This window comes from Sciurus vulgaris (genome assembly GCF_902686455.1).
Source record: "Sciurus vulgaris genome assembly, chromosome: 2".
In the NCBI taxonomy this organism is placed as follows: Eukaryota; Metazoa; Chordata; class Mammalia; order Rodentia; family Sciuridae; genus Sciurus; species Sciurus vulgaris.
The window spans coordinates 42,148,734-42,162,562 of NC_136462.1; the positions used below are offsets into that span (position 1 = coordinate 42,148,734).

Sequence of the window (13,829 nt, forward strand, 5' to 3'; positions counted from 1 at the left end):
ATAACACAAATTGACTTCAGTTTTATCATATACTGTGAGAGTTAATAAGACTTTCTCTGGTTTAACTAAAATGAGTTGGGATTTACTGTTTCATTTCTAGTGATCTTTTAGTCTACTGAATAGTCTTTCTCAGGAGTTAAATGGAATATGAAACTAAATATTACCTTAGTTTTTAGGAAAAGAATGAATGCAACAGAGTAAGAGAAACGATGTTGAAACTATCTACACTTATTTTCTGCTACAATTCTTAATTATTTTATAGTTAGTTAATCAAATTCAAACTCTGTAAATCAAGATTCTTTTGGCTATTACAGTATTAAATATTAAAATTTCCAGACACCTCTTTTCTGACTCTGTCCCAGCAGCAACGGCTCTCAGCAAATGCTACTCCAGCTTCTGAGAAAATAGGCAGCGGAAGGTTACCTCTGGAAATGACCTATTTCAGGCCCCAATTGGTTACTGTTGAGAGGAGATCAGGAATCACTTTTCAGTAATATTTTACACATGACTCTTCATTTTCTAAAGGCAAAGCTTTTTATTACCTTAAAATAAGAGTCCTAAATATAGTGAGTAGCATTTTTTTTTCATTATAAAATTTAGAGATTATTTGATAACAGCTGATTTTTTAAATGAATTTGTCAGGTAACATTAGCACCCTGCGACTAATACTCACTGCCTGGCTGATCTTGGGGAATGGAGTTCTGACAGTAGATTCTTTCTGAAAGAAATTATATATGCTCACTTATATACTCTGCGGTCTTCTCTTCCTGGTCCATCAATCAACTCTCCTTTTCCTCCAAGGGATACTAAGCTGGGTCACTAGCTTTCCCTTCTTTCCCTTTTTCTTTTATTTCTTCCTATAATAAACACTACCTACTGAATGCAAACTATGTACTAGTAGTTAGGATATAAATAAATTAGCAAAATTCTTTTATTTGTGAAATATGAAGATGAAGGGAGTACCTGGGTCTTCACTAAAATATCACTGCAACAAAGATTGACCAAGAGCAATTTATGATCATTTTGCTTTTAAAGGCCTGTCTGTTCCTTTTTTTTTTTTTTCCCCATAGATTCACCAAGAGCATTGTCTTCTAAGAAGAATGAGAAACATTTAAATGTTACAAAGGATAAGAGTTAGGAAGTATTCATCTAAGATATTATCATTTAACTGAAAATAAATATCTTCCCTCATGGTCTGTTCCTGCATTAAAATGTTAATGCTTGAATTAATATCCCTCCAAAAGTGCCAAATTAGAATCCAAATGTTTGTAAGAAGGGATTCTAAGCTCCATACTTTTTTACCCCCAATAATTGAATCAACAGAAAACTGAAGCCAAGAGAGTAAATGAGGTCCCTCAGACACACACCTACCCAAAGGCAGAGTCTGGAGTAGACAGAATTCAATGTACCTGACTTCTAACTCAATACTCTGCTCACAAAAGTAAGCTTCCGATTCCACTATAATGAAGGAATAATGCATATCTAAGAAAAGAAAACTCTCTGAAAATATGTTTTTGGTTATTATTCAGTGGGTTTTCAACAAATAAACTTAACTGATGTGAAGAAAATAATGAATATACCATTCTAAAAACTAAATGAGCATTACTATTTTTGTGAATTGAAGGGACATGAAAAATTGTCATGACTGCTTCTAAATCATGCTTTAAAAAATTTCTAAAATAAGCAAATCAACTAACTTGGAGTTTGGAGAACTGATGATTTACACATCATCAAATTCAAGAATCTTTTCAAGAACATTCTGACAACTGACCAAACCAGTTCTGTTTGAATGTTTTCAGGAGTAAGAGCACCTTAAACAAGTATAAGTCAACCCTATTAATTATAAGAACATCTACCCTTAGAACATCTACCCTTTAGAATTAACCCTATTAATTATTTGAATGCATTCTCTAAATGCATTCAAATAATGCCTGAATTAATATCCCTCCAAAAGTGCCAAATTAGAATCCAAATGTTTGTAAGAAGGGATTCTAAGCTCCATACTTTTTTACCCCCAATAATTGAATCAACAGAAAACTGAAGCCAAGAGAGTAAATGAGGTCTGAATGCATTCTCTAAAGCTAATGTCTTAGAAACTTAATCCCCAATACAACAGTGTTGGGAGGTGGGATGTAATGGGAGGTGTTTAAGTCAGGAAGGCTCTATTCTCATGAATGATTCATGCACATTGTAAAAGCGCTTAAGACTGCAAGTTTGATGTTTTGCTGTATCTCACCATGTGATACCTTCACCTAGCAATAAGGTCCTCACCAGATGTGGCCCTTCAATCTTGGATTTCAAGTCCCCAAAGCCAAAAAAGTTTGTTCATTTTAAGTTACCCAGTCTACAATATTCTATTAAAGGAGTACCAAACAGACTAAGATAGTATTCTTGATGAAGAATCCAAAACAACTACTCTGTCAACATCTACCCTTTAGAACCAGTTTTGCCCTCTCTTTTTATTATTTCATGTTTAGTCTTTCAAATATGTGAAGTTAGTGACAGATGTAGCATTCCCTTTTTCTCTTCCTGATAAATATATTCAGAATATTAGAAAGTACTTGGAAATAGCTCACACAAATCATTTTAGCTCCATTCAGCTCAACAAAGATTTATCAAGTTCCAGTATTGTGCTGGTTGCTGGGAGAAGGAAGAGAAATGCTACATAATCCTTGCCCTGAAGGAGATTATGTGAGGGAGAGAAACATATTCAGAGATTATGTCAATCTAATAATAGCAAGTGCCAATTTAAAGTCATGTCTAAACAAGATTAAGGAACAAGGAAGAGAACAGGTTAAATATACAGAAAAATATAAAATAGGCATTGTGGTAAGGTCACGAATTTGGAATCAAATTCCTGAACTGAAAATTCTATATAACTTATTAAACAGCAGTTCAACCTCAACTATATTAAATGTAATAGTTCTTAGGACAATGGGGGATTCAAGATACAAAAGTATACATTCAAATTTAGAAACATTATTAGTAGAGTTAAGCAATATATACTTGCTGAATCAATCATTCCAAACAGATCTTAATATTAATGCCCCTATAAAAATTCCTAAAGGAAGAGACTAGTTTTCCTGATTTCTAGAGTGAAGTTTAAAGTAGTGTGTGTTGGAAGAAGTTAATTTGGTATGGCATCTAAGAAAGCATTCTTCTCATTTTTTTTTTAATGAAAATTCAAAGAATTAAATCACACAAATCAGGATTCAAAAACAACAGCAAGCACAATTCATTAATGGAATATTAATTTTTCTTGACTAAGAAACTCATGAAAAATACAATTTGGTTGAATAATACTTAATGTGAAATAACTCAGATCTCTTCAATGAAATTTTATTAAAGCTATCATCTTAAAATACTTTAAACTGTTACATGTAAAGGGTAAGATTAGAAGTTCCTTTGACCATACAATCTTGTAGAAGATGAAAGTGCATGTCAACCTTCCCTATGAATTGCCTTTTATGCTAATGGAATTTCCTTAGCATTCTAGTCAATGATAAAAGAAAATTAAGACACTGTTCAGCTCAATGCAACCTCATTATCACATATACATATATGATTCCTATATTTTGGATTTAAATGTTTAATATATTCAGTCAACTATAATTAAAATAAATTTTTATTTCTACATAGTTCTCATAATTGGGATCATTTGTAGGATCAGTTTTTAATAGAAAATGAGATAAAAGATTTATCACACATTTAAAAGATTAATGTGAGGGCTGGGGTTGTAGCTCAGTGGTGGAGTGATTGACTCACATGCATAAGGCAGTGGGTTTGATCCTCAGCACCACATAAAAACAAATAAATAAAATAAAGGTATTATGTCTGTCTACAACTAATAATTTTTTTTTTTTTAAGAAAGATAACAATGTGAGAATGCTTCTTACTTGTCTCAAATTTATTTCTTAGACTTTGGTCATTTTTAATTTCTTAGTTACAAGGGGATCGCTGATTGTTCGCAGTTCAGAGAACACCATTCACTGTAAAGTACAGTCTGCCAATGGGGGTGATTATGAGAGGATAAAAGTGAGGGAAAATAGTTTAGAATTGCCTGGAGAGTTTTTCCAAACTATCCCTCACTATCACAACCACAGAAAGTCAATGTTTTAGAGATGTGTCACAGACCTAATAACCAAAATGTACTCAAGGTTTAGCTAGAACTGAATTTGGAAGCATTATTACAAGTACTGCTAAAAAGAATCCAAGAGAGTAATAAGGCCAATGCCCAGGGCTTCTATAGATACCTCCCTCTACACAGACTCACTTTCCCAGTTAAATGTGTAGTGAGGCAAGCAACCAAAGGGAGGCAATTATTTCGATCACTTCTGTGCAATAAGTGGTACACCTTCAATTGCTTACCTCCAATATTCTGAATTATTATGGTGCCTGCCACCACTACCTATAAAAGAAAAAAAAATGTATTCAGAAGATAAAAGGGGAAATTACATAAAGGAATTAGTATTTTATTAAAGTCCAAAAACTAATACTATAAAATAGATGCAGAAATCATGATAAAGAGAAACAGGAATGAATAAGTCAATAGTTACATGCAACACATAATACTTATAAATAAACATCACGTAAAAAGTCCTTTTTGGGGGGAATACTGGGGATTGAACTCAGGAGCACTCGACCACTGAGCCACATCCCCAACTCTATTTTGTATTTTATTTAGAGACAGGGTCTCAGTGAGTTGCTTAGTGCCTCACTTTTGCTGAGACTGGCTTTGAACTCATGATCCTCTTGCCTCAGCCTCCCAAGCTGCTGGGATTACAGCTGTGCATCACTGCACCCAGCAAGAGCCTTTCTTTAATAGTTCCACAGTTACTATAAAAATGTTTTTGCGGGGCTGGGGTTGTGACTCAGTGGTAGAGCACTTGCCTCACATTTGTGAGGCACTAGGTTCAATTCTCAGCACTGCATATAAATTAATAAAAGTACATCAACAACTAAAAAAAAAGTTTTTGCAATTTTTTGGCAGTTGTTTCTGAATAGTTAAATGTGTTAAAAAGTAGTAATCAGTGATAATCAAAGTAAAAAAATTGAAACTGAATCTGGGGAATCTCAGGGTTCCTTTCGTACTGATTTTACCACACGACTTCAGCAGGTAGACCAAGATACTTTGGAGTGTGCTGTGCCAATGCTGTACTGCATAGAAGGAAATAATACAGCCTTCTAAGTATATTGGCATGGCATACTCCTAGCATTTCAAAATCCTATCCCAGGATTAACAGCAGAAAACCCTAGAGCAAAAACATTCTCATACCCTGAAAATGTTTCAAGCTCAATAATGTGGAGTAAGCTAAGTATAAAAAAATAGAAGGTAACAAGGACTGTAGTTTATTGGAGAACTCCTTCTTCAAAATGGAGCAGTTGCTACTCAGTTCTGGTCAGTTGATGGCATGTGATAATGCACATACAGTGTAGCCAGATCTTCTGATTTTTAAAGGAATGTCAGAAATCGGTATTTTTCAAATTTTTATGATTCTCAGTTGGCAACTCATTAAAAATTTTAAAAAAAGCTTTGAGCCAAACAAAATATGCCTGTGGACTAGTTCAGTCTGCAGGCTTGCTAGTTTAAGATCTTTGATGAGACTTTGAGGAAACTCAAGAACACATTGTCCATTCCTGGTGATTAGATGTATTCAGAGGAAACAGTTTAACATTGTTCTTCCACTTGAGCTCTGTGATGACTCAAATCTTGGTGACTGCAATCACCAAGGGATGTTTGGAGCTGACTAGCTATCTAGCATCCTTCAGTCCTCCACCCAGTGGGAACAGATCAACTGTCAGGCCCACCTCTATTAGGAATTCCATCAGTGACACAAAATTTGTCCTGGAAACAACTGAAGTTAAGGCCTTGGGGTCTGAAAATCTGGCAAAGTGTCTTTAGAGATACGGTAATTGCCATTCTAATGTTTTCAAGAGGGAACTTTGCATCTCAACCCACTTAAAAATTAGTTTCAAACTTTCAGTTATTTGTGAAAAGACAATTTTAAACTGTACATACTATCTTCAGAACAAATTACATCTACTGTCATGCACATACATGAATTTATTTTCTATTAATATACTGCAAAGCAGTAATAATATCTTAATGATAATTACTTTCCCATTCTTTAACTGAATTTAAGCATTTAATATCTAGAAAGCCAGACTGAATGTCTATGTCTTCAGTGCCTAGTCCAATGCAGAGCATGGTATCTGCTCAATAAATATTTATCTGATAAATAAATACATCAATTTAGAGACTTTTTTGGGAAATCTTTCTTAAAATTTCAAAATATTTCAAAACATCTGATTCTCAGAACAATATTATCCTATCTTGTATCATATTCATATGAAAACCAGAGGGAAGAAAATAGGAAAGTTTCAATTCAACTGTGGAAGTGGAAGGGAAACACAAATAAGTAACAATTCCTCATTCAAAGTGTGCCCTGTCTAGTGCACATATTAAATAAAGTTGATAATGCAATGGCACTGGAGTTTTAGGAAAAGAAAACTCAATCCATTACTCTTTTTTTAGATGCCCAAAGATGCAGGAAATTCTAATGTGAAATGACGGTGATGTCATGTTTATAGATCACATTAAATTAATTGGGCAGTTTTCTTATGTAATAACTTTTTTTCCTCCTTCCTTGATAAACTAGCTGTAGGAAATTGATCACTGATTATACTACACTTTCTGATTTTAGGAAAGAGAACCTGTTACCAGAAATGATGAATAAAATCTTTTACCCTCAAGTAATATATTCTCTGTTTTGTGCAAATTTCAATTTATTAAAGTCTAAGCCATGAGGCTACCTACCATATGATTTAAACATTCCCTTTTGTACTTTAAAAGCAAAGTTAATTGGAATATAAATACAAGGCTTCCCCCCTCTCCATTACATAGCTGTATCTTTTTCCTTCCATACTACTCCTTAGAAAGTTAGTTTAGCAGAGTATGGTGGCACAAACCTATAATTCCAGCTATTTGGAAAGCTGACACAGGAGAACTGCAAATTCAAGGCCAGTCTGGGCAATCAATAACTTAAGTTAGCCATTTACCAGTAAGGGAGCTTTTTAGATTAAAAGCAAAAGTATAGTGAGGTGATGCATGTTACTTAGCTCAGCTTAGCTCATTCCAAATCTGTATATATAGTTCATAACATGCTGTACATGATAAATATGTACAATTTTTGGTTTTCAATTAAAAAATAAGAAGCAAACAAAAATACAAAACAGATTTATAAATGAAAGAAAAATTCCTGTTTGGAACCAAAATAAATATGAGTTCTAGAAGTATAGTTAGCTCTTCAGGGGGAAAAAAAAAAGATACTATAATATTGATAGCAATGCTCAACTCCTGATAATCTGTGGGAAAAAAAAATGTCTTTCCCTAGCTCTGAAATTAGAATACCTATAAAAATGAATGCCAATAAATTTTCTTATTCTAAGTAGGAAATGCAGCAGATTTAGAATCTGTAGTCACAGGTTGTGGTACTGGCTCTATGTAAATGTTGATAAAAAGGACACTTAACTGCTCTGGCCCTTAATTTTCTCACCTATAAATGATGGGGTAGTCAGATAATCTTTCAGCATTGTTTAACTCTCGAATGATGTGATCTTTTAATTAGTGCTTTTGTAAATAGCCATGCTATGATTTTAATTCCACATTGCTTTCTTCTGCCTTTTTGAGGATTTATTCAGAGAATATGATCAAAATTAATAAAAACTTAAAACATACCACTGTTACTATTTTAAAATTCAAGTCATTGCTTCCTTCATTAGAATGAAATAGACTGGAAAATTTAAGCAAAAAATTAAATGTATTGGTGCATTTTTATAAGGGCACATAGAGTTGATCTCTCTTTTCCTGCTCCCATCATTTTCTTTTCTTTTCTTTTGCTTCCTTTTATTCCCCAAAGGTCTTTCTATTATATACTTGTTTCTTTTAACTCGAAACAGAAGGAAAAATGCCTTTTTTGGGTTTTGGATGCAATAAGAAAATAAAATTACCTTTCCAGGTAATCCAAATGCAAAAAGTCCAAGATCTTCATAAGATGTTACAGCTGTTAAGAGAAATTATCATTTTCACTTTTACATGAAACTATTTATGTGCCAGGTCTTCAAGGAAAGAAAGGTATTCTCCTACTACAAATTAAGCAGAGTATAATTCTTAGGATTTAGATCCATCAGGACTAGACACAAATATAAGGAAAAAATTCTCCTTAACACCATCAAAATAAAGGTAATAAAAAAGGGCAAACTTAATTAGGTGTTTTTATAAAGGTCTTTAAAGCATTACTCTCCAAGATATATAAAGAACTCAAAAAATTAACACCAAAAGAACAAATAACCCAATCAATAAATAGACAAAGGATCTAAACAGATACTTCACTGAAGAAGAAATATGGTCAACAAATATATGAAAAATTGTTCAACATCTTAACAGAGAAATGCAAATTAAAACTACATTGACATTCCATCTTACTACAGTCAGAATGTAATTATCAAGAGTAACACTAAATGTCTCACTCCAGTCAGAATGGCAATTATTAAGAATACAAGTAACAATAAATGTTGGGGAGAAAAAGGCATACTCATACATAGTGGTGGGACTGCAAATCGGGGCACTCTGGAAAGCAGTATAGAGATTCCTCAGAAAACTTGGAATGGAACCACCATTTGATCCAGCTATCCCACTCCTGGGTATATACCCCAAAAAATCAGCATACAGCAATGCAGACACATCAATGTTTATAGCAGCTCAATTACTCACAATGGGTAAGCTATGGCACTAACACTGGTACCTTCAACAGAAGAAAGAATAAAGAAAATGTCACACACACACACACACACACACACACACACACAGGAATATTAGCCATAAAGGAGAATGAAATAATGGCATATGCCAGTAAATGGATGGAACTGGAGACTATCATGCTAAGTGAGATAAGCCAAGCCCCTCAAAACAAAAGGCTGAATGTTCTCTCTGATATACGTATGTTAACACACAATAAGAGGGTGGGTGGAATATAAGTTCATTGGATTAGACAAAGGGGAATGAAGGGAAGGGAGAAGGGAGAGGAATAGGAAAAACCACAGAATGAATGGGACATAACTTTCCTATATTCATATATGAATACATGACCAGTGAAACTCCACATTGTATACAACCACAAGAATGGGATCCTAATTAGAATAAGTTATACTCCATGTATGTATAATATGTCAAAATATACTCTACTGTCATATACATCTAAAAAGAACAAATAAAAGGAAAAAAGAAAATAATAAACTGCTGTTTACTGCTGAAAGGAAATCTTTGATACATTTCTTCATTAAATCTTTAATTTTTAAACCAAAATGTAACCAACAATGCCTTTGATTTTCATGTCCTTTTATTCAACAGTGATAATTTTCCCTTCTTAAAAAAATCACCAAGGATTCCTTTTATTAATGTATTTCATATTCTGGAAGACTTTGTCTCTCTAACTGCTCATAATACTTATTTTCCATTTATTTTTATTAAGCAAAAGTTTCTGATCAGTATAAAGTGACCACTGTCAACACAGTAATTTTGGTTATAACTGGCAATCATGTATTTACCTACCTAACATCCCTCTGCATCTATTTTTAATTAATTACATAGGCTGGTCATGGGTCAGTTTGTGATTTCTCTTAAGTGTTCCAAAACACTGACAGTGGTTCAAACACTTTCAATATTAATTTTGCAAATGCCTAGCAGCTTAGATTCACCTGTCCTAAAACTACCAGATGGGCAGACTAAATTTAAAGCCTAAGTAGTGATTTTTTTTTTTTTTTTTTTTTTTTTTTAAAGTTAGTGTCTCCCTAAATTGTTCAGGCTGGGCCTAAACTCTTAATCCTTCTGCCTTATCCTCCCAATAGTTTAAATTACAGACATGTGCCATGATGCCCAATTAGAGGTAACAACTTTAGCAGGAACTTTTGAAGACCTGTGGTTTATAAGAACAGAGTCCTCCTAGAACAGGCTAGAGTTTAGCAAATCTCAAGGTTGTTTAACCACTACCCAGGCTATATGAATTCAAATGGCATAATTACTTAAGAATACCCCACTTCGCCCTATACAGTACTTGCATACACATTGTCCAAATTTAAGTTTTCACTGGCAATAGTTCCTCCAAATTGAATATGTAAATAAAGTTAGATGAAGTATTTTAAAGTTGTACCATACTTTCAAAGACATCCACTTTTCCAGGTGCCTAGTATGATGATAATGTATTAAAGGTGGAAACACTTTTATCCAACAATTAGTAGGCCATACACTCTTCATAAAAGAATATTAAATTACAATCTTATTTTGCACATTCACGCAATGTATTCATAAAAAAGATGAAAATTAAATTGCTCATAAAGTAACCAAATTACATCCTTAGTACATATAGCTTCATGTTTTAATCAGTAGTGCTGCCACTGATATAATACTGTAGATTTTTGTTTTTTTTTTTCTTTTGTGGTGCTGGGGATTGAACTCAGGATCTTGTACTTGCAAGGGAAGCACTCTACCAACTGAGCTATCTCCCCAGCCCCAATACTGTAGTTTTAAAAGTGCATAGCAAGGAGGGCGTTGGGGATGTGGCTCAGTGGCTAAATGCCCCTGGGTTTAACCCCCTATAACAACAACAACAACAATTCATAACCTCATAGTGCTTATGCTAAAGAGAAGCAGACTAGCAGATACTAAGGCACAGTATAATAATACACATCTTCCATTGGCCAAAGATATGCGTCATCATTCCTTAAAGCCAGTTTTAATAATCTGTTCAAGATAAACATGGATTTTTCTGATCAACTTCCAATTATCAGCAAAATATTCATTTGTACCCTCATAACTAAAGACTTCCAGGTATATACAAACAAGCATTTAAAAAATATATATAAAATATATGGTCTTTATATATTTTAACTATAAACTCAGAAAGAAAACAGTACAATATTGAAGAGTATAGAGTTTTAGTAATTGGGAACAAATATTTCAATTTTGGTCTATTATCAGGGTTGAGCAAAGGATCTGAAACATTTGGTTTGACAGGTATTTTTTAAAATGTATTCACATAATGCTAAACACAGTATGCAAGTATAATTTAGTTTTGAATTTGAGATATATAATTTAATTATGAGTAGAAGCCTTTATGCTTTAATAGTGAAAAATTTCAATAATAATTTTATAGGGGTAGATTTTGAATATATTTTAGAACATAAAATTAAAAAGAATTATAAAACTTTTAGGAGTGGCATTTTTTCCTCCTATGTGAAATGCCAAAATTCTTTATATCAAATACACATATTTTAAAGTAAATACCATTATAAAACTTAATCATTAGTCAATAAATTTTTACTAGTTTGTTTTAATATTCTTAAACCTAACTGACAATACTATATATATGCACAATTCCTTATACTAATATTCCAAAGTCTTTGTACATACATTAAACCAGAAAATTGTCTATACATTAACTTGTATCTAATTTGGCATTAAAAGGTAATTTTGTTGAATTTCATATTATGTGAACCAAGTCTCCAGAATACTGAGTCATGAGTTTAAATAAATATCATTGTTTTTAACATCCTTATAATATTACAGTTAAATATGTTCATTCTTTCTTTTTTCCTTTTTTCTTTTGGAGGCTCCTCTCTCAGAGATGCTGATTTAGTAGGTTTTGGAGTGGCACCTGAGATTCTGATTTTTTTGTTTCATTTTTTTCTACATTATTTTTATTGACATAAAAAAAACTATTGTACATAATGATGGGATGTATTGTTACATAATTGTATATGCTCATGATATAACAATATATTTTGGCCAGTTCATTATTCTTAGGAAAAATGTTCCTTCCAGGAATTTAAAGCAAGGAAGCTTTTCTGTTACATACGGGAATATATCAAATATCTACTTTTTAAATGACCTATTTTGCATGAGTTTCTCAATCAGTGAGTAAGTTATCAAGACAATACTCATCAAAGAGTTTAACTCATCGAAGAGTTTCACTAGGGTTATTTATTCATTTGTTTGTTTAGGAATGCTGGGGATCAAAACTAAGGACTGACACATGCTAGGCAATAGCTCTACCACTGAGATACACCCCCAGTCCTGTTTTATTTTTAAATAGCAGAAAATAAGTATGGAATGCATGTTTAGTAAACATGAAAACTAGGCAAGTGTTTTACCACTGAGCCACAACCCCAGCCCTAAACATGAAAACTAAATGCATGTTTAGTAAAAATGAAACTATCTTTATTATGACCAAATAATCCTAATATAAAAGATTGTGAAAAGAATAGATATTTCAGTTATCTAAATTTACACATTTATTCTTAATTTTAAAAGTTAAAATGCAACCTTTATTGTTCCAGGAAATACAATCAAACTAGTAGATTAAAGAAGATAATTTAAAATGTAATTGCTGACATTTTAGCAATCTCAAACTTGCTCTCTGGTTCTCTTATTTTTTAGTTTTATAAGAATATCACTAAGAACAACAAATTCTCAATCTGAAAGTGAAAAAAAAATTAGATTTTTAAATGGGGACAGAGTACAATGCTCAAGTCCTAATTCTAGCTTTCCAGTCAGCATGTCTGGGTAGTCATTCAGTTCTGTCACTGTCATCAGACTCCTTTTATGTTGCAAAAATTAGAAGCACTTTTCCATGCCTGAGACATCATGAATATGAATAATGGCTTCTGGCTTAACTCTGAGGCTTTACTAAATGTGTACACGGTGAGCCAAATGCTTTATTTCCACATCCTTGCTTTTTAATGGTTTTCTGGAGCATCTCAGCATATAAACCAAACACTAGTGAAACACTTTTTAAAGTTCTGTTCTGTCACTTAGGCAATTTCTTAAAATGCTGGTAACAGTATAAACTGGTACTAAGGGTTGGAATGCAATTTGAACAATCAGCCTTTAAAATGTTTAGAACATCTGACCCCTGGGAGCTTTTATATTGGGAAATAAGACTAAAATCAGAGAAAGATGCAAAGATACCCATCACAGCAATGACATACACTGAAAAAACAAAACTTAAATGCTCAAAAACAGTACAAGGTTGAAGTAAATTATGGTAGGTATACCTGATAGAGTAATACAAAGCCACTAAAAACTATGTTTATAACAATATGAAAATGCCACTATTATTTTAAATGAAACAAACAGGATTTAGATAGCTCTATAAAACAAAACACAAAATGAGTGGAATGAATTATTCAAAAATGGCAACAGTGATTGTTTAGTTTTTAGTTTTGTTTTTTTTTTTCAGGTATTTTATACTAACTATAATGGGGGTGGTGGAACTTCACTTATTTATTCATTTTGGTATTGAGGATTGAATCCAGGGGCGTGTAACCACTGAGCCACATCCCCAGTCCTTTTTCAATTTTTTATTTAGAGACAAGGTCCTTGCTAAGTTGCTCAGGGCCTAAGTTGTAGAACTTTATTTTTTAAAACTATAAAGCTGGGCATGGTGGCACACACCTGGAGTTCAGCTACTCAGGATGCTAATGAGGAGGATCACATGAGCCTACAAGTTCAAGATCAGTCTGGGCAAGATGAGATCCTGGCTCAAAAACAAAACAAAACATAAACCCAGAAAGATCCCCATGATACTTGAGCAGCTCTATTTTCTCTGCTCAATATCTGATAGATTCCATTTAATCTGCAATTTTAATTTTCTCTAGTGTTTAGTAACTGAAGCATTGTTTGATCTACTAATAGATTTTTTTTCTGTCTTACATGATCAACATCTTATGACAGATGTTCTGAGAGATACAAAAACAAGATATAATGATAATGG

At 33.0% G+C, this 13,829-nt stretch overlaps 1 protein-coding gene across 3 annotated transcripts in view; it reads right to left on the reverse strand.

The window, feature by feature from the left end:
- SLC38A6 (solute carrier family 38 member 6) overlaps positions 1-13,829 on the reverse strand; it is a 62,332-nt gene that overhangs the window by 29,153 nt on the left and 19,350 nt on the right. For all 3 annotated transcript variants that reach the window (XM_079125835.1, XM_079125834.1, XM_079125833.1), the window contains exons 4-5: positions 8,011-8,063; positions 4,369-4,408 (exon numbers count right to left, since the gene is read on the reverse strand). In XM_079125835.1, the coding sequence (XP_078981961.1) occupies positions 4,369-4,408; positions 8,011-8,063 (93 nt within the window). The remainder of the gene's footprint in view (positions 1-4,368; positions 4,409-8,010; positions 8,064-13,829) is intronic.